The 22,604-nt window shown below is 37.3% G+C and overlaps 1 protein-coding gene and 1 pseudogene across 1 annotated transcript; both read right to left on the reverse strand.

The window, feature by feature from the left end:
- Positions 1-87: 87 nt before the first annotated feature.
- Positions 88-1,750, reverse strand: LOC104446288 (annotated as a pseudogene).
- A 15,532-nt stretch (positions 1,751-17,282) lies between these two features.
- Positions 17,283-22,367, reverse strand: LOC104446289 (wall-associated receptor kinase 5-like). The gene is made up of 3 exons (XM_010060160.3): positions 21,446-22,367; positions 21,191-21,364; positions 17,283-18,845 (listed from the first exon to the last, which is right to left on the reverse strand). Exons 1-3 carry the CDS (start codon positions 22,362-22,364, stop codon positions 17,644-17,646), a joined length of 2,295 nt encoding a protein of 764 aa, XP_010058462.3. The 5' UTR covers positions 22,365-22,367; the 3' UTR covers positions 17,283-17,643.
- Positions 22,368-22,604: the final 237 nt, after the last annotated feature.

The following is a 22,604-nucleotide window of genomic DNA, read 5'->3' on the forward strand; positions in this document are numbered from 1 at the left end:
GTCTCTGGAGAAATAAAGGTACAGAATGAAAAAGTGGAGATCTACCAATACATAAGATGCCAAAATGTCTATTTCCCATGATTAACTTTGGGTTGAAAATCTAGTCATCACTTGAATACTAATAATGTCAAGAAAGAGGTCCGCATATTCACTGTAAACCTGTGTCTCAGCACAGGATGACCCTGTGACTCCCTCTTAGATCAGTATTTCTGCTTCACAACGAACAGAAGCCTCACTCCACGGTAGACCATGACAAGAAGCAGAGGATCGGTCAACTAGTACCTCCATGTAAAGATTAACCCTTACAATGGCATAAGACAGGGCAGTTTTTGGCTGATGTTGCATGTGCATCAGTCTTAGCCATGAGGAAGAAGTCAGGATTCCCAATAGCATCCTTTGCAGATGCTATTTTAGCAGCATGCTCCCCAGCTGGCGTGACCTATAAATGAGGCAGTTTGAGAGGAATCACAGTTTTATGTGTTTCTATGTTCCTGAGTTTTGAAAGAGAAACTCACAGCTTAAATTCACCAAGGGCACACTTCTTACCTGCTTACCACGCATATGCCCTGAAATGACAACGATAATGATACTTATCAGCATGCTAAACATAAAGAAGGAAGAAAGGACATGTGCCTGAGCTCCATGAGAAAGAGATATAATCTTACCACACTTCTTTGGCCATGCTTGATCCTGGAGAGGAAGTAATTTGAAATTAGTAGATGCACAGTTGTCAGACAGAATTCAGGAGCAACTAACTCAAAAAATGACAATTGACCCAGAATTTGCTGACAAGGTGTATACGTGTAATAACTTCTTTCACAGAATGTTCGACTGAATAATATTCAAAATATCTGAAACTGAAAGATAGGCTCAAACTTGGCTAATTTACAATTTGGGACTCGGTAGTTCATACTAGAACTTTAGCACTAATGTAATAAGTAATTAAAAGACAAGGCTGAGAGCTTTGTAGAAGGAGCAGCATTATATCTCTCTCAACTGAAACTAATACCTCTAGAAAACAACCAGCAGCTCCTGCTGCTTTCAAGTCTTACTCTGTCCTCTGAACAATCAGAGCATTTCCACCTCTAGTATCTCCAAGAATGATAATATTCTTTTATAGGTAAAACAGTCATAATGAGAACCGCCAAATAGCTTTAAAAAAGAAAAAAAAAAGAGAGTCAATTAGAACCGTTCAGACAGTAGTAAATTGAAAATTTTCAAATTCAGCAGCATCTTTCATTCCCGAAGTATGCGCACAAAACGGAACTCGTAGTTTTTGCCTCACCTGCAACAGCACAGTAGTACTCGCCAGATCTTCTTGATCTCTTTCTTCTCATTCACCACTTCATGCATTCGCAACATAGAAATGGATGTGCAGTCTACACATTTGAAAGCTCCAAGCTAATGATCAAACGGCGATGAGCATAGTGTCGTGCAAATTAAAGGAAAACAGTGATCTGTATAAATGTTCCCGTGTTTTTGGAGGATTAAGGAGTCGACCTCCTGCTGAAAACAACCACAGAACTATATCCGGTGATCCTGCTATATTCGTGAAAATGGAAAATATATCAAACCATAGGAAATGTCATTACACAGGTCGAGAGACGTCACTAGAAATTATTTCCTTTTTCTTGCCAACATCTACTTCCCTCCCCTTCATAGCTGGACTCATCGTCCTCTGCTCAGCAGACAGAAACAAGTAAAGCACTTTGGCAGTTATTTGTCTCATGTTACTTCTTGAGCTGTCCATGCTTCTTTAATGCTCAAGAACCATCTAGTCAAATACCGAATTGAAATTCTATTGAAAAGTATTCTACTAAACAGGTCAATTATCCGATTCTCCTTCACTCCTGGTTCATATTTTCCAACCATCTTTTCTGTAACGGCCCTGATCCAAGGCAGTACGGAGGGACGGACTAAGATCACCTTGGTAGTATGCGGGCGAGGCTAAGGGCATGTCTCCTGTCCCACATCGCTTGAGGGGAAATCCTAGGCTAACTTATAAGGCTTGGGTTTCTCTAACTGTACATACGCGTTTTTTAAGAACAAAATCGTGAGGACTTAGTGTCTAAAGTGGAAAATATATGTACAATGGAGAGGTTTTCTCACTGCATCGGCTTGCTCGCCAACGAAAATGTTAGGAGAGAAAATGCAAATCATGCTTTCGGGCCCTCTCTATTCTTTTATGCTTTTAAAGCATTTGTCTCGGTAGCTTGTCCTCTTTAACAAGTACTTCACATCTACATCTACATAAACAAGGTATCTTGGAAACATGTATTTCACGATCAGCATTCCAAGCTAAATGCAAATCAAGTGACGCGGATCTCAGCAAACCAACATTGGGGGAATCAACTATAACAAGCAAATTCTCTAGGCTCTGCCACAAATGAGCGTGCAATGACACCGCGTCCGCAATTACGGCAAGTGTAACCAAATTAAATCCAAAAAACACGTCCACTGAACTCACCTTTGTAGCTTCACCAACAGATTTCCTCTTCCCTCTTCTATCAATATTCTGTAATTGGAATGTCAATATGTCATATGTTGGTATGTCAATCAAAATAAGTCAGGTAATTTCGAACGAAAGTTAGTGAATTCATAGTGAATTCAAAGGTCTTTCCAAGCACAAGTATAAATGTTGCTATATTATTAAAAAAGTTGGTGAAGTATAAATGTCAGTATTTCTCAAACCGAAGCAAAATAAAACATTGGCACGTGACTAAAACTAGTTAGTTTTTTAATATGACGATTGTTGATTCATTGGTCAAATTATCAAATAATCGATTTGTTGGATGTATGCCCTAAAGCTACTATGTAATAGTTACATGTTAGGGATTTCAATTGTACCATCATCATTATTATTTAATTAACAGCAATGACGTGTTCATTCATTTGTCCAATTATTTTATATTTATGAACGATTCTATAAGATCAGTTGCAACTAGACCTATTCTTGAGATGTTAAGAATATATGTGACGGGTTCATAGTTAGACTGAATCTTTAAATCATTTTCGATCGATGGATTATTGAGTGGATATTTATAATCCTCTTGAGACCGGTGTGTTATTAACTTCACCATTAAGTACTAAATACCTAAGGGAATGATGAGTCGCATGTCATTGGGTATTATGATGCCTAAGTTAGAACACAAGTGTTTGTATTAGACAAGTTTAATGAACATGACGCATATGGAACGATTAGCAACATGGAAGCTTTTAGCGTGGTCAATGTCTAATTGTTCATGTTTTGGTCTTGTGTACATAATCCTTAGACCTAAGGCACAATGTTAATTATGTCGAACAACCATGGTTTACAGGTGCACATAATGCTGGGTGTTGACACATAAATTTTGGCAACTTGTTTAAATATTTATTAATTGCATTAGAAAGTTAGGAATTAATTTCCAGCCCCTTTAACAAAAATATTTTATTAAAATTGCATCACATATAGACATTAGGAGCATTTGTGTCACTAGTTTTAAAATTTATAAAAAAAAAAAAAATTAGTTTTTTTAAATTAAATTAATTTTTTTAAATTCGAAAAAAAGAAGAAGAAAAAAAGGTCGGGCCGAGCCGGATCTGACCGGGCCTGACCCGCTCCTTTTCATTTTCTCTTCCCCCGCACGTTGGGCTCGGCCCAGCCCCTTTTTCCCTTTCAGCCCGCGAGCGAGGGTCTTCCTCCCTCTGTGTCAGTCTTCGAAGACCTGCAAAAAAGAAGAAGAAAGAAACAGAACAGAGGGAGCGGCAGAAGATAGAGTAGAAGAAGGGGAAGCGATGACACACGGCTGCAACATGGCGACGCCTGCGGTTGTCAAAACCCAAGAGAACCTGCTGCTATCTTAACCGAAAATGCCACTAACTTACCCCAAGAATCGAAATAGCTGCAGGCGCATACACGGGTAGGGAGAGGAGGCTGATTTACGACAGTCTTGAGATGGAGATGGAAGGAAAAGGCAGCTGGCTTCGTTGGCCATCCGGAACCGCTCTGGAGGGATGCCAAAAGGGGGCAACCTACGGCAGATTTATAGGGAGAAGAAGGGAGAGAGTGGGGGGAGCAGGGGAATCGGCAAAAAAAAAAAAAAAAACAGCAAAAGGAGAGCGAGAGGGGAGCAACACAGAAAAAAAAACCAGCGGGGAGCGAGCTTGAGAGAAGGAGACGATTAGGGAGAAAGATAGAAGCTACTTGGGTGGAGTGTTGCTCACCCCTCCTCGAGGCCAATTGCTGACTTCTAGCCGACGCCCTCGAGAGCAAGACCTTTCGTTTCCAAATCTCGGCATTTTCCGGTGAGTTTCCTTTTGGTCCAAATTGTTCGTTCCCGAGGATCTCGGCTCGGAAATATCGCGAGGTGGTCGACTGAAGTTTGATTTGTCTCGAACTGGCCTTCGCGCTGCCGTCTTCGAGTCGAGTAGGGGTTTATGACTGAAATTCATTCCCATGAACTCTCTTGGCACTGCCTTGTATTGGTGATGGAATAGCCAAGTGAGTTTTCTCTGATTCTTGAGTTTATTGTGTCCAGCTGAGTCAATTTGTTTGATGTTGAGCGTTTCCATGTGGTGTTCACTCGGGTCTAGGTCCAAGTTCGAGTCCTAAGAAGTGGCCAGCGTCGTTTTCCTCACTTCTTGCCCACCACGTGCTCGATGAAACGCTTGAACGAAAACTGTGTAAACCTGTCTCTGTTCTGTGCATTCTAGCCGACTGCAAAGTTGCCTCCTCGTTCGAAGAGGGTCTTTCAAATCAAAACATCTGATTATTTTAGAAAAGTCATAACTTTTGACTTTAGTTCATTCAGTCTACGCTTGTTTCCCTGAGATTTGAGTTTACGGTCATGCATTTTTTCTGTTTGAAAATCGAATGCGTTGGTTTGTAAATCCATGGGTGTTCTCCTTTTACTGGAAAAAGTGTGTGCAAATGTTCATGAGAAGAGAAGTTGGCGTTGAAATGGCCGTGAGTTGTGAGCAATGGGCTTGGTAGGTTTAACGAGATTTGGGAGCTAGTTTAGCCAAATCCAAATATGTATTTGCGTGTCGTCACGTTATTAACCGACTTGTTAGCTTTGGAGTGTGGTTTTCTCGGCCGAGTTTACAGCCATAGTTTTCCTTCTCCAGCCCATCTTTTGCTTGCTGGGCGGTTCGAAATGTTAGCTCCTAGGGTTTGGTGGAGTTAGTCCAGTGATGGTGATCGGGAATTGTCGATGATGCGGATTTCATTCTCGTGTGTATACGAGTTGTTGAAAGTTGGGGCGTTTGAAGTTGAATAGTTTAGTATTCTATGCGTTGGAAAAAGTTGTAAGCGCACTAGAGAAAGACGGAGCCGTTGGGCAGAGTAAAAGAAAAATAATAAAAAGAAAAAAAGAAAATTAAAGAAATGTACAAAAAAATACGAAAGCTTCGTTTCTTTTAAATCCGATTGGGTCGGATCCGGAGTTCGGGCCTTGTCTGCGGGCTAGACTGGCCGGACAGATCCGTTTTACCGAGTAAAATAATATTAAATATTAAAAATATGTTAAAAAAAAAAAATTCAAAAAAAAAGTTTAAAAAAAAAATTCCGAAATTTCAACAATTTTCAAAGAACATTAAAAGAAACTTTCAAAAAAAAATCTCAGAAAATATTGAAAATTCGAGTTTTTCTTAAAAAATTAATTTAAAAAAAAAAGAAAGAAAAGAGAAAAATCAGAAAATTAAGGAAAAAAAAAGAATCTTGGAAAATTCCAAAATCCAGAAAAGTCTAAAATTTTCAGTAGTAACTAGAAAAACACCAAAAAAAAAAAAAATCAAATTTTCCGAAAAGAAATAATTAAAAATTAAAAATTAATTATAAAATCTTCAAAAAGGTTAAAATTAATCTCTTAGTTTATTTTCTCAAAAAAAAAAAAATGGAAGTCTTTCAATTTAGAATCTTGCTTAAAAGGGTTTAGTTGTCATTAAAGACGAATACCCTTGATTGTGCAATTTTGATATGTTAATTTTTGGCTTCCCTTTAAGTCTAGTTAGGATTCGTATTGATCTTTTCTTTGATGTTAACATTTTGCTCTTTCATGTAATTTATTTGATCGCTTTCCTTGGTCGCTAATTGTTGTTTTAATGATTGCGTGCCTGCATGATCACCTCACATGTTAGTAGATAGGTATAAAATCAATCCAAATTGCCTGACAAAAATGTTTTCTTCTAAAATAAACAAGATTAGGTATTGAAAGGGTAATTAGTGTAATCAAGTCCTCGACCCTAGATTCTTTGGTTGCGTAGGAAGTGAGGTATACTCTCATGCCTTACTTGGTTTCTAGCCGATCCTAATAGGCTAGTGGCGACTCATTTTATGCAAAATTCCTAAAAAATATCCTAATGTCACGCGGGGGTATGGGCTTGGGAGAGCCCGTGCCTAATCATGGGCCATAGGCCGGTCCTTTAGGCAATACCCCTAAACATGTTCCCTCCCCTGAGGATAGGTCGTGACACCGGGTCGTTGATCCATCTTTATACTTGATAGTCATAATTTGTTCATATACGAAGTTACAAATGTGCGCAACATGGAATTTGTCTCATTGTTACATGCAAGGTATAATAATGATGTCCTATGTGATCTAATTATGACACTGCATTGAAATCCTCGGCAATCAAGAATAAATTGTTATGTCTCAAATAAAATACATATTAATTAGATTTGTGCATATAATCGAATTGGTGACTTGACAAATATTCCATGGTTTTTATTTGATCGAGACATAGTAAGACAAAGTGATTGTATTACATTGTAGCCAAAACTGATAGGTTTATTATGTTTTTAAAGCATTCACACTATCTAGGTAGCTATGACATATTGTTATATGTCAATCATGGCTTGTAGAACCCAAAGATTAATCGGGACAATTAATTCTTTTGGGAGTACTAATGTGTTAGTACAAGTCTTATTACTAGTTTAGTGATGAACCTAGGGATGTCACACATCATAAACAATTAGGATAACGTGGAACAAGAGAAAAATATTGTTGCAAATGTGTTTACAATTATTGCAATCGAATTGAGTCGATTTGAAATTAAATTAAATAATATTTAATTTAATTTGCATTGTAATCACGAGCCTACTTGCATATGATGCACACGTATCCCCAAAGTGGATACATGTGAATGTATCCTCATTGCACACACAAAGATTATGTTCATTTTATTTTTGTTTTAGGAATTGATTAATTAATTAATTAATTAATTAATCATGCACACGGTCGCACATCATGTGCGTTTCCTTTTTCATAATAACAACTAAATAAAAAATTAAAAAATTAAAGGCGTGCATGATTGTGCACGAATCAGCAACCATTGCTGATTATGTGAAAGTGTTTTTTTATTAAATGCCGCAACAAAGAGAGAAGCGGCGATTGTTTTTGTGTCTAAGAGATGCGAAAAGAAAAGAAATTCTCTCTAGTTTGGGCCATGACTAAAACATCAAGGATATGGTGAATTGTCTCCACGAGATTACTAGTACGATCATAGTGGTGATTATCCGAAGGTACTCTCTTCCATTCGACGTCCATTGTTGGTGTGTCTAAACTAGAGGTCCAACCTTTGTGGGCTCGAACTGTAGAACATCTAAACCAATTCGTATAAAGCATGCTTCGAAAGGTAATTCATTTAACTCCATTTTTTTTTATATATTTAGATTTTTGATTAAAATGCATGAACAATGCTTTCGGAGAATCATGTATAAAATATATCATTTTGTTTTCACTGCGTTCTTTTTGTTAATTTTACCTATACATGATTCATGAAACCTCAACAAAGTGGTATCGAGCCAACCTTAGGCATTTTTCATGCGTTTTATTGATTTATAGTTTAAATATATTTTTGCATTCTAATGGCCAATTTATTTTTTGTTAAGAGAATCTCTTGCGCTTATGTGGCCTATAGAAGTTGATTAATTTATGTGATAAATTTAATCAACTAGGCAAAAAAATTAGAACTAAATCAATTTTGAATAAAAAATTCGTAACTTGTTATACTTTTTGTTTATATTATGCAAATGATTCGCGATTGTGAATTTAAAGTTGACAACGCAACTTCCGTTCGGAATCACGCTCATTAACTTTGTTTTATCGATTTGATTTCTTGACGTAATTTGCGTTGTTCGACTTTAAATTTGATTGAATGCAGAATTTTTTTGTATGCCTTCTGGAGCTTTAAACTTTAAATTTATGGCTCGCAAGGAAGGGTGGTGATCATGGAAAAATCCCTAATCATTATGATTGTTGTATGGATGAATGTATGATGATTACATGTATTCATTTTTGGGGTTGTAATTATTAAATGGAGGCTGCGTCCTTCCTTTTATATTTATTTTTGTGAAATGTAATAGTATAATTTAGTATTTCAATTGTTGATGTAAATGCTATAAGAGAGGAGGAGCCATTAGAGGAGCCATTAAGCCGGTGAGCTCTATGGGCCCGGTCTTTGAAGAGTTCAAAGATTGAAGAAAATGTGAAGAGCAAGTCCATATTATGAAAACATTAAAATGGCTAAATGGGTCTCTTTGGCTCAAGACCCATTGAACCATAATTCCATGATCACCACATAGGATATATGTTAATGTGATATATATTTATTTATTGTGTTTATGTAATCACGCATGTTAAATTGATTAATGCGCAAAGTGAGACCGTTAATAACGACCCAGCTCTCCTTATTAATAATATTAAGTCGAAATGGGTTTCGGACTCGTGACTTTTCATCGTCATGGTTTGATCCAATATATTGGACCACTCTATTATGCATGTGATGCTGTGGGGTTGAAGCCAAATGATTTCTAATAACTGACAGGTGAGGGAATCATTTGTACTTTCAATACTTATATGAGGCGATGGGCTAAACTTAATTATGATCATAATGCCAATAACTATTAGGTGAGGTTTTCATGGTTTATAGGCCGAAGTTATGATTGTGACTCGCATATGATGCATTGAATAAGTTGGTTCACTCACTAAGTTCATAGAATACCAATAACTTTTAGGTGAGGTAAGCTTTGGGCTAGTGGGACTCCAATCCCCACTAGTAATCTTTACCCAACAAAGATTACCGCTTCCCATTTTAAGGAGTATGGGATTCGAATATAAATTTAGTGGGAGGATTTATTTCATTTAAAGGCCAAAATGAAATAGTTATTTTGAAAAATACAATGGCCAACAATTTATTTTCTGCAACATATATATTATTACTTTGAAAATGGTGACCACAAATCCACTTGCTTCTATACTTGACAAGAATTGTTTGACTAGACCCAATTTCACTGACTGGGTGAGGGATTTGAGAATTATTAAGAATTGTTTGACTAGACCCAATTTCACTGACTGGGTGAGGGATTTGAGAACTATTCTCAATTTAGAAAAAAAATTAGGTATGTGCTTTGATGAAAAGATGCCAATCTTATTTTCTAAGAGTGAGACTCAAGAGGAGTGTGTCACTTATGATAAATGGCGTGACGATGACTTAAAAGTTAGGTCATATATGCTTGTTTCAATGAATAATGAATTACAAAATAAGTATGAATCTATGAAAGATGCTAAAATCGATCATTTTGCACTTAAAGGAATATTTTGATGAAAATGGTCGAACCTCTAGATATGAAATATCTAAGGCATTGTACTATATGAGGATGGCTAAAAAATCATCAGTTAATGATTATGCTTTGAAAATGATTTGGCACATTGAAGAATTAGCTAGGCTAAATCTCGTTATGGACAACGAGTTAGCTGTGAATTTGATCCTCCAATCTTTACCTGATTCCTTTTTTGGTTTTGTCCAAAACTTCCACATACATAAGATGGAGAAAACTCTTGCTGAGTTACATAGCATGCCGGTAGTTTATGAGAACGAAATGCACGACACGAGACCAAATGTAGTGGCTATGGCTAAGGTTTCTTCTTCAACAGGTAAGACTGTTTTACAGAAAAAGAAATGGAAGATGCCTGTCAAACCTGTTGTGCAACCAAAACCCAAGATTGATAAAGGGAAATGTCATTACTGTAATGTCAAGGGGCAATGGAAGAGGAATTGTAAGAAGTACCTCACGAGCTTGAAGGTCAAGCCCAAGGACTAACCTTATGAAGGTATAGTGTCTATGCTTATTGAAACTAATTTTATGGTTAGTGCTGAATCTAGCTCATGGGTTCTAGATTCTGCTGCAACTTCGTATATTTGTATGTCTTTGCAGAATCCGGAAACAAGCAAGATGTTAGAGCGAAATGAGATTGTCCTGACATTTGCCAATGGAGCAAAAGTTGTTGCGTTAGCGATAGGGACTTTTTGTTTATGTTTTCTGTTTGGACATGTATTGGTTTTAAAGAACCGTTTGCATTATAAGAATGCTGTTAGGAATATCATCTCTATACCTCGTTTGGGTAAAGAGAGTTATGAATTTTCTTTTGCTGATGATGTATGTTCTATTTATCATAATAGAATATGTATTGGTTCTAGCTTATTAACCAATAATCTTTATACTATTACAATATTTGGCAATGCAATTATCGATGTCAATAAGCAAAATAGAGTTGATATAAATGCCATAACTAATAAATGCCCTAGAGATAGTCCAAATAAAAAGTATGTTTGGCATCTCCGATTAGGTCATATTGGAGAAGACAGAATTAACAAGTTGAGTAATGATGGGTACATTGATTCTTCAAATTTTGAGTCATACTTGACTGGTGAGGCATGTCTTCTAGGAAAAATGACCAAAGCACCATTTGTGGGACATAGTACGCGAGCTGCTGATATTAGAATCAATACATACAAATGTATGTGAACCGATTAATGAAATTGCTAGAGGTGATTATAATTACTTCATTACATTCACCGATGATTAGTCATGGTATGGTTATTTATACCTCATGAAGTATAAATTTGAATCATTTGAAAAGTTCAAGGAATTCAAGGCCGAAGTTGAGAAATAAATAGGAAAATGTATTAAGACTCTTCGATCGGATCGATGAGGTGAATACTTTAGTACTGAGTTCCTGGACTATCTTAAAGAAAATGTCATTTTATCACAATGGACACCTCCTAGAACTCTAGAATATAATGGTGTATCTGAACAAAGAAATGATACTTGATTAGATGTTGTGTAATCTATGATGAGTTACACACGATTTGCCAATATACCTTTGGGGATATTGCCCTTGAGATAGTTATATATATACTAAACATAGTACCATCCAAATATGTTCCAACTATGCCCTATGAGATATGGCATAGTAGGAAACCTAGTTAATAGTTTGGGTTGTCTAACTTTCGTAAAAATGCTGAAAATGGAAAAATTGGAGGCAAAATCTGAACAAGGTCGCCTCATTGGATATCCAAAGGAAATTTTTGGATATTATTTATATTTTCATTTAGACCAAAGAATTTTGGTGAGCAAGCACGCTTCTTTTTTGGAGAATCAGTTCGTCCTAGAAGGTGGTGCTAGACGAAAAATAGTCTTACCAGAACAAAATAATGAAGTACCAAACAACTGAGTTCAGATATCAATATCTGATTCAATGGGAGCTTCTGATACATAACCTCTCAGGAGAAGTGTGAGAACATCTCGCCCACTTGCTCGTTATAGACACTCAGTTGATCAAATTAAACCATTATTCATTGTGAATGATAGTGATCAACTTGGTGATCCTAAAACCTTTGAGGAGGTGATGTCGAACATCGATTATGGTAAATAGCTAGAAGCCATGAAATTCGAAATGAATTCAATGTATTCCAATGAAGTTTGGACCTTAATTGACCTACTTGATGGTATTATACCAATTGGCTATAAATGGATCTTCAAGAGGAAGATGAATGCTAAAGGTCAAATTGGAACTTACAAAGCACGGTTAGTAGTGAAAGGATATCGTCAGAAAGAATGAATTGATTATGACGAAACTTTCTCACCTGTGGCCATGCTAAGATCCATTTGGATTATGTTGGCTATAAATGCACACTTTGATTATGAGATATTCCAGATGGATGTCAAAACGGCTTTTCTAAATGGTTTTCTCGATAAGGACATCTATATGGAACAGCCATGGGGTTTTGAATCCAATAGTGCAAAATGAAAGGTGTGTAAGTTTAAGAGATCCATTTATGGACTTAAACAAGCCTCTAGAAGTTGGAATATCCATTTTGATGAGATAGTCAAATCATTTGACTTCATAAAAAATCCGGATGAACCTTGTGTATCCAAGAAGATTAGTGGGAGTGCAATTACAGTTCTAGTTTTGTATGTCGATGATATACTTTTGATTGGAAATGATGTATTGATGATATCATCAATAAAACTATTCTTGTTACAGAAATTCTCCATGAAAGATTTAGGAGAGCAACCTACATTTTAGGTATCAAGATCTATAGAGATAGATCAAGACGATTAATTGGCCTCTCACAGTCTACGTACAAAGACAAAGTGTTAACACGTTTTAACATGCAAAATTCCAAGAGAAGATTATTACCTTTTAGGCAAGGAATCCGTCTTTCTAAGGAGATGTGTCCCAACACTCCTAAAGAAAGAGAGCGGATGGCAAAGATACCATATGCTTATGCTATTGGAAGCATAATGTATGCTATGCTATGTACTAGACCTGATATAGCACATGCTGTAAGTATTACTAGCAGATATCAGTCTAATTTTGGAGAAGAGTATTGGATAACAATCAAGAATATTCTTAAGTACTTGCGAAGGACTAAGGATATATTCTTGATATATGGAGAATGAGAATTTAAAGTTGTAGCTTATACTAATTCCAATTTTCAATCGGATCCTAATGATTATAAGTGTACATCTAGATTTGTCCGCATTTAGTTGGAAAAGTTCCAAACAAAACATAATTGCTGATTCCACCATTGAGGCAGAATATGTAGCCACTTCTGAAGCAATAAAGGAAGCCGCTTGGATGAATAAATTTATTTTTGAACTTGGAGTCGTTCCTTCAATTGAGCAATCGATTACATTTTTTGTGTGACAACAATGGGGCGATAGCTCAAGCTAAGGAACCAAGGTCTCACAAAAAATCCAAGCACATTGAGAGACATTTCCATCTCATCAGAGAAATTGTTGGGAGAAGTGATATTGCCTTGTAGAAAATTGCCTCAGCAGAAAACGTGGCAGATCCCTTCACTAAAGCCTTACCTTAGTCTTCTTTTGAAAGGCATATTGACAAAATAGATTTGAGGTACCAGACAAGTTGGCTTTAGTGCAAGTGAGAGATTGTTGGATGTATGTCCTAAAGCTACTATGTAATAGTTACATGTCAGGGATTTTAGTTGTACTATCATTATTATTATTTAATTAATAGCAATGGCGTGTTCATTCATTTGTCCAATTATTTTATATTTATGAATGATTCCATAAGATCAGTTGCAACTAGACTTATTCTTAAGACGTTAAGAATATATGTGACGGGTTCATAATTAGACTGAATTTTTAAATCGTTCCCGGTCGATGGATTATTGAGTGGATATTTATAATCCTGTTGAGATTTGTGTGTTCTTAACTTCACCATTAAGTATTAAATACTTAAGGGAATGGTGAGTCGTATGTCATTGGGTATTATGATGCCTGAGTTTAACATATGTGTTTTTTTTTTTTTTTGTTGGTAAAGGAACATAGGTGTTTGTATTAGACAAGTTCCTTAACGTGACACATATAGAATGATTAGCAACATGGAAGCTTTTAGCGTTGTCAATGTCTAATTATTCATGTTTTGGTTTTATGTAAGTAATCCTTAGACCTGAGGCACAATATTAACTTGTGTGTCGAACAACTATGGTTCACAGGTGCACATAATGCCGAGTTATTGATCCATCTTTATACCTGATAGTCATATTTTGTTCATATACGAAGTTGCACGTGTGCACAATATGGAATCTATCTCATTGTTACATGCAAGATATAGTAATGATGTCCTATACGATCTAATTATGACAATGCATTGAAATCCTCAGCTGAGATTGTAACCGAGAATAAATTGTTTATGTCTCAAATAAAATACATGTCAATTAGATTTGTTCATATAATCGAATTGGTGACTTGACAAATATTCTATGGTCTTTATTTGATCGAGACATAGTAAGACAAAGGGATTGAATTACACTATAACCAAAACTGATAGGTTAATTATGTTCTTAAAGCATTCACACTATCTGGATAGCCATGACATATTGTTAGATGTCAATCATGGCTTGTAGGACCCAAAGATTAATTGGGACAATTAATTCTTTTGGGAGTACTAATGTGTTAGTACAAGTCTTATTACCAGCTTAGTGATGAACCTAGGGATGTCACATATCATAAACAATTAGGATAACGTGGAACAAGAGAGAAATATTATTGCAAATGTGTTTGCAATTATTGCAATAGAATTGAGTCGATTTGAAATTAAATTAAATGAGATTTAATTTAATTTGCATTGTAATCACGAGCCTACTTGCATATGATGCACACGCATGCCCAAAGTGGATACATGTGAATGTATCCTCATTGCACACACAAAGATTATGTTCATTTTATTTTTATTTTAGGAATTGATTAATTAATTATTAATTAATTAATCATGCACGCGGTCGCACATCATGTGCGTTTCCTTTTTTTTTTCTTTTATAATAGCAACTAAATAAAAAAAAATTTAAAATCACACATGATTGTGCACAAATCAGCAACGGTTTAACAACCGTTTCCATGAAAGTGTGTTTTTATTAAATGCCGCAACAAAGAGAGAAGCGGCGATTGTTTTTTTTTTTTTTTTTTTTTTTTTTTTTGTTTTGGTGACTCAAGAATCCCGTACAGCCGGCAGCCGATGAGTAAACCCTGGGGGACACGTAAGCGGGAGGACCCACCACCCCCGGCGTATCACTTAAGACCCCAAGCAACTGTGAGGGAATTCAAACTCCTCCCCATTGTGAGGGGGAGAGAGACCAAACCATCGCGACCACCAAGGCGGTGGTGAAGCGGCGATTGTTTTTGTGTCTAAGAGACGTGAAAAAGAAAAGAAATTCTCTCTAATTCGAGCCATGATTAAAACATCAAGGATGCGACGAATTATCTCCACGAGATTGCTAGCACAATCATAATGGTGATTATCCGAAGGTTCTTTCTTCCGTTCGACGTCCATTGTTGGTGTGTCTGAACTAGAGGTTTACTTTTGTGGGGCTCGAACCGTAGAACATCCAAACCAATTCATATAAAGCACATTTTGAGAGGTAATTATATATATATTCAAAATTTTGATTAAAATGCATGAATAACACCTTCGGAGAATCATGTATAAAATATATCATCTTTGTTTCCGCTGCGTTCTTTTTGTTAATTTTACATATATATGATTCCCGAAACCCCAACACAATTTGGGCTTTAGCAAAGAAAATATACATAAAAGAAGAATCAATTACAAATAGAATGATCTCTAGGATTTCCGATTAATCAATTGCAAAATAACTGACCAATATCTTACCTTAATCGGTTAAGCTTAGGATAAGCTGAATAGAGTAACAGATGACCAACCAGTTGATCAACCCAGTCAGTTTTACTTGCTCTAATTTGATATTAACTATGATATCCGCATATATGCTACGCTACCATAGTTACAAAGAATATGGAGGATCTCAACGCTAATTCTCGGTTTTTTATATGGCAAATGGCCCGTATTCGATGCTAGTTGATGCATATCATAAATTGATTAGCTTTTTACCCCTTTTTTTTGGTGAAAAGATCCGCCTTAGGTAAGTGAGTCCATCACCTATGAAATACAAACTTTTATTGGACTTTATTTTCCTCCATCACTAATAGAAGGAAATAGGGAGAATTACCAAAAAAGTCATAAACCTATTGCAATTGTGTCAATTCAGTCATAAACTTTTTTTTTGGTCAATTTAGTCCTAAACCTTTTATATTTTTTTCCGTTTAGTCCATCCGGCCAAAATTGATCGGCCGGCCAGCGCCGGCGTGATTTTTTTTTAATAATATTTTTTTCAACATTTTTTATTAATTTTTTCCTTTTTCCTTTCCTTTTTTTTTTTTTTTTTGCCTCCTCTTTCTTCCCCTTTCCTTGGGCTCCGGCGACCGCCCGCCGGCCGGTCGCCGGATCGGGGATCCGGCGGGGCAAGCCCCGCCGGATTTGGCGAGGAGGCCTCGCCGACGCGACGGCGAGGGGCGCGGCGGCGAGCCCCCTCGCCGACTGGCGAGGGCTCGCCTCGCCTAGTGACCGCGAGTCGAGCCCTTGCCGATCCGGCGAGGGGGCTTCGCCGTCGGCCGGGCGTGAGCTTGCCTCACGGTCGCCGGCGAGGCCAGCCCTCGCCGGATCCGGCGAGGAGGCCTCGCCTGGATGCGACGGCGAGCCCCCACCGGATCTGGCGAGGGCTCGCCTCGCGCGGCGACCATGAGGCAAGCTTGCGCCCAGCGACGGCGGGGTGAGGCAAGCCCTTGCCGTGTGTGGCGCGAGCTCCTCACCCCACCGGATCGCCTTAGTCCGCGACCGCTAGCCTGATCGGTCGCGGAGCCCAAGGAAGGAGGAGGGAGGAGGGAAAAAAAGAAAAAAATAATAAATTAATAAAAATAATAAAATATTATTAAAAAAAAAACTCGCCGGCACCGGCCAGCTGCCACGTCAGCGCCGACCGGCTAATTTTGGCCAGATGGACTGAACTGGAACAAAAGTAAAAGGTTTAGGACTAAATTGGTCCAAAAAAAAATTAGGAATGAATTGGCACAATTGCAATAGATTTAGGACTTTTTGGTAATTCTCCCGAAGGAAATATCTTTGGTTAAAAATTAATATGGACATTAACTACATAAAAACTTGACCACAAATAGATATCGATGATGTTCATAATTGTAACTCAATAAGGCAAACATGACTGTACCCCATTGAATGTATTAATGAGTAACATACGAGCAAAAGTCAAATGCGAAATTCATTTCGGTGGGTGGTGTGTGGAGTTGAACATATATAACGCGTCTAATCGACACATGAAAGTTTCATTGTATTACTAGTAAGGCAAGATCATGGAATTGCACAGTTAAAAATATCCATCCAAGTTGGACATACTACATCCTCGAGCAAACAGAAATCTGGACTTCCATATCATTTTAACTTCGGTACACTCAAAAGGCAATATAGCTCCCGAATTAGATACGCTCCACCAACAAACAGTAGGAGTAAACCATTTTCACATTATGTCACTGATTTGAATCCAAAAGCTTTCTAAAGCTCACATTATGCTGCATTGAGAAAGACACTCATTAAAGATAAAATACAAGCTTAACAATCATTTAATGAGCGAACACAAATCTGGAGTCTCATATCATTTTAACTTCGGTACACTCAAAAGACAGGATAACTCCCAAATCTCGATAGCCCCACCAAGAAATGGTAGGAGGAGGAAACCATACTTACATTTTCTCACTAAATTGGGTCCAGAGCTTTCTCAAGCTAAATTATCCTACATTCACAAAAACACTGATTGAATCACTACACTGACTTTATTATAAGGCTATATTTTTCAAGAGTTCTCTTCCATGGATAGAAACCATTTGGTGAACTAGTTTCAATGCGAAATGATCAAATGACTAGTGTAGTCAATCTGAGACCTAGTGCAACCACAACATACCCAGGTATATACCATAACCTATGTTTGTCATCTGCCACTACTATCAAGCGGCATGACATGACTTTTCATGCTATCTGCGTACCCAGTGCTTGTGGTCACAATACTATCCATGTACACATCGGGCTTCTCTTCTAATAAACTAACCATCTCTTCCGGATTCACATCAATACCATTGACCCATGGATGCTTAGCCATTGCTTTGAGCCCCTCCAATTCCATTGCTACTTCCTTCATGGTCGGCCTCTCCTCACCTTTTATTTTCAAGCATCTCTTGGCAAGATTGGCAACTTCCCTCACCTGTTCATTGTTTTCTTCATTTGCAATAACTTCCTCAACAATCTGAAACAATTTGTCATTTTTCAATGATGAAAGAAAGTACTTTGCCAAGCTCCGTTCTTCTTCCGGTCGGTCAAAAGAAAGCGCCTTCTTCCCTGTCAATAGCTCAACTAGAACAACCCCAAAGCTATAAACATCACTCTTTTCTGTCAATTGGCTTGTGTGAAAGTACTCAGGGTCTAAGTATCCTAATGTTCCCTGAACCATGGTGGACAATTGTGTTTGATCAAGTGGGACTAATCTTGAAGCTCCAAAGTCAGAGACTCTTGCTGTGTAGTTAGCATCCAAAAGGATGTTTGATGACTTGACATCTCGATGGATAATGGGAGTGGAAGCTGTGGAGTGCAAGTATGATAGGACTCCAGCAGTTTCTGAAGCAATTCTCAACCGCATCTCCCAAGACAGCTTCGATGATTTATTTGGGTTGTGGACATGGTCAAAGAGAGTTCCATTGTCGACGAACTCATACACCAATAAAGGCACATCAGTTTCCAAACAACATCCCAAAAGCTTGACCACATTACGATTATTAATTTGAGAAAGCACAATAACTTCATTGATGAACTGTTCGATTTGGCTTTGGTCCACAAGTTTAGACTTCTTAATCGCAACTATCATATTATTTGGCAACAACCCTTTATAAACAGTACCATATCCTCCTTGCCCGACGATTCTACTTTTGTCATAATTGGCAGTGGCCTTCTCTAACTCTTCAGCGCTGAAGATTTTCACAGTTTTTGTGGTTCTGTCACGTTCATGTAATTGTTGCTGCAAAAGCAAGCCGCCATTTTGCTTGAAGTATTGTTCTTTGAGCCTGATAAGCTTCCTTTCTTTGTATCCAAAATATAGAAACCCTATGCTGAAAAGCAGCACTATTATGCCCACAGCACCACCTGTATACAACACCGGTTTTTCATAATGATTAACCACATGATTAACTGCACAGCTAATCATTGCACCATGTAAAATTGGCCATGCATTCAAAAATTTTATAGAATTATATCTTGAGGTTTCCTCGAAAAACTTCATAGTTTTGGGACAATTTGAGTCTGAAATTGGACGATGGATTTGGTTAAGCTAATCTAGAAAAAAGGAAGAAAAGCACAATTGTCCCAATCTACAAAAAATGTCACCAGTTTAACGGGTTTAATCCGACATGAAAGAAGTCATAAAAGTATAAACTCAAACAAATTCATGCCATTTAGCATACATTTATAGAGACTTTTTCGTTAAACTAGTATAAACTCAAACAAATTCATGCCATTTAGCATACGTTTATAGAGACTTTTTCGTTAAACTATGCATCATTTAAATAACTCAATACAAGTCCCATTTCTATACCAGCTTGATTTTTTTTAAATGGATTAGTATTCAGTGCGAAATTTTCTCATATCTTCCTCTTTTACTTGTTTCATCACCTTCGATAGATGTTGTCATGTCGCTAGTAATCAACAAGCTATCTAAATGATATCGTGATGAATATGGCTTGTGAAAGTTGGGTCACACATAAAAGAAAGACGAAATAGCCATTGAACCAATTCTCACTTCTTACATGCTAATCAAAACTAAAGAGAGAAAGGAACAGATTTGACTTTTAGGAGGAAAAACAAAAAGGATAGGGACTCTCTAATGAGATTAAAAATGCTTATGTGATAGGACCGTCATTCTCTCAAGGACGACTGTCCTCTCTCTCCACCTCAAGTTTTGTGTAGCCAACTTGAGGAAAGATTTAGCCAGTTCGAGAGCACAGTCCTATTTTTCATCTTCCTTTTCGCACGGCTTTCTATTCCTATTTTTTGGATTTTTTTTTACCAGACCCTTTTCGCTTTTTCATGCAGAACCTCTTAATCCGTTTAAGATTTTTGTGGTCACCAGTACACCAACTAACAAAAAGAAATTATTAGGACATTTTCCACTTAATTTTGATGAATGTAGCTTGTAAAATGACAGAAGAAAAACATAAAGACATGTTTTCCTTTATTTTACGATATTCTGTAAAGACTTATAATGTTTGATCGTAATTAAATACAAAAAAGGGCATATAATACATTATGCTTTAGATTTTGACATTTTGCACCAGCATTGACGACAGTTTATCATAGGTGAGTGCAACATACTATGAAAATTGTCAACGAAAGATTTACAACGTCACGTCATGAGTGCGAAACTTTATGAAATGTCAATTTTTTTTATTGATGACCATTGCTTCATTTTATCATAATCAAGTGTATGATTACGAGGTACAGACATTTCAGCATTTACCAAGGGTAAAACGTTGTAGAATGTGAAATTTTTTATTTTATGAGGTTGTGAACAATATGCAAAAATTATTACAAATCAAAAACTGATTATCTTGCAAGATTGTTCATAGAGGAAAGATGAGATGAAGATTGAGATTCAAAAGATGTAGTCAGGAAGAACAAAGAATAGTTTTAATTTCAAGGAATTGTCTTAATTTATTTATAAAAATAAGTTGAAGAGACCGTAAACATTCGGTGGCCTTTTACCAAAAAAAAAAAAAAAAAAAAAAAACATTCGGTGGCCGATTTTTCTTGAAATTGTGACAAAAAAAAGTAGTAGCAGTACTTATCACTGCTCATGATTAATACACGATATGATATAGAAAGCCTCCTGACCAAATCATTGACATGCTCCAAGTCTTCTATACATACATACTTATTATATATATACACGCGCGCATATGTATATACATACACAATGTTACATAGAGATGGCAATTTTGTGACGTGGATTTTCAGGTCAATATTTTGACTAATTCAATGCCACAAACCTTGCGACTCCGCGCTTTAAGAGGCAGTGAAGGTCACGCAACTACAAGTCATACGGTACCAATATAAACAATCGCAACTTGATCTCGATAGATGGAAGATGTATTCACAATTACCCAAAGCCCAAGGTCACCAAGTCAAAAGATGCTCGAACAGTTCAGAAATTGACAAGAGTGAAATTAATCTACTCTTGAATTTTAAGAGAGCTCAGTCGTGATGTAATTACTAACACCTGATGTACTTAAGGCATTAGATGATCTCATTCATCTTCTGATAACAGAACTTCAGTGAGGACATAGAAAGTTTCATTTTGGATTTTATTCAAGCAAGGGCAACAGTGGAAGAAAAATCAGGCGAAATGGTTAATTTTCTCCTACACCACAGACAAATTAAATTATAATGGTATATTTTTTTGAGTCAGGAGGTCCAAATAAAAAGAAAAAACTTACCAACCACAATCTTCATCAAATGTGATGAATTAGCAATGCATCCTTGTCCACCTCCACCGACCTTCTTGCCATCACCATGATAACCCTTTGGGCAAAGACATGTATAACTCCCCTCAATATTATGGCACTTTCTCTCGCACTTGTTCATCTTGGGATCCGCGCATTCATCAATATCTACACATAAAACGTATATAATCTACTTAGATTGTATCAATAGAAAAGATAAGTTAAAGAATGTCAATGTTATCTACATACCATGACAACCATTCGTGAGGTAAGGATTGCCTCGGTAACCTTCTAAACAATTGCACTTATACCCAAATCCGTTTTCGGCATTCGTGCAATTGGTGTTCTCGGTGCACATGTAGCTCGTGCTGTTCTTTTGGGCTTCCTCGCATGTTTGATTCCCTATCGCCCAGTCGAGAACTAGAGCGGACTCATTAAATTTAAGCCGCGAAAGATCACTAACTGAGAAGTTGTAGACGTCAGTTTCTGCGACGAATGCATAGCTACAAGGATTGAAATCCAAGACATTCGAATGATTGGAAAAGCTCCAGATGGAGATTTCGTAGTTGAAGGTGTCCCTAGGGATGCTTGCTTGGCAGCAACCAATACCAGAACACGGCCCGCTGCTGACGGTCGAATTGGTGCTGCACAAAGACGCACAACCGAAAGAGAAATTCCCACCGGGATCTTGGAAAAAAGCCATCGTGTCGCAACCGACTGCGGTGAACTTGTTCTTGGTGCTGGATATGGGGAATTCAGGTTGGTGCAAGCGCGGGTAATAGCTCGAGTTCTCATCAGGGCCAGAAGAGTTATAGCAATCTTGACCGATCGAAGCATTAATGCGCAGCTCGTGATCCTTGACAAAAATGTCGAGTATTTCGATATTTGAACTTTTGTTCCACATGTAAGGTATGGGAGGGCTGGTAGAGTTATCACAATAGACAATAAATGATGAGCGATCGATGCGGCATTGGGGATCACTGTCGCTCAATCCAAAGGGGTATGGAATCAATAGATTGCCGCAGGAACTTCGGCATCCGGCCTTGGTCATTGAATCAGCAGCTTCTGCAATTTGATTGTGGGATGGACCCAATATGATGGTCCCAAGCAACACAACTTTCAAGAGAAGCTCATGGATGACCATGGTTCTTCCTTCAACTCTCTTCATGATTTTTTGTTGTTTCCACGACTTAATTTGATGGGTTCGAGGGTATATAAGAAGAAGAAAGATGGGTTTTTTTTCTTTTTCTTTTCGTTTTTTCTTTTTCCTTTTCGCTGTTTGTTTGGTCAAGTAATTGTAGTTATTGTCTAAGTTCAAGTTGCGGAGTTAACATCAGGTGGCCCTGCCCACTTGCATGAGACGATTCAACGACAATTAAAATTGTGTGAGGAAAGATTAATCTAAGAT

This window comes from Eucalyptus grandis, chromosome 5 (assembly GCF_016545825.1).
Source record: "Eucalyptus grandis isolate ANBG69807.140 chromosome 5, ASM1654582v1, whole genome shotgun sequence".
Taxonomy (NCBI): Eukaryota; Viridiplantae; Streptophyta; class Magnoliopsida; order Myrtales; family Myrtaceae; genus Eucalyptus; species Eucalyptus grandis.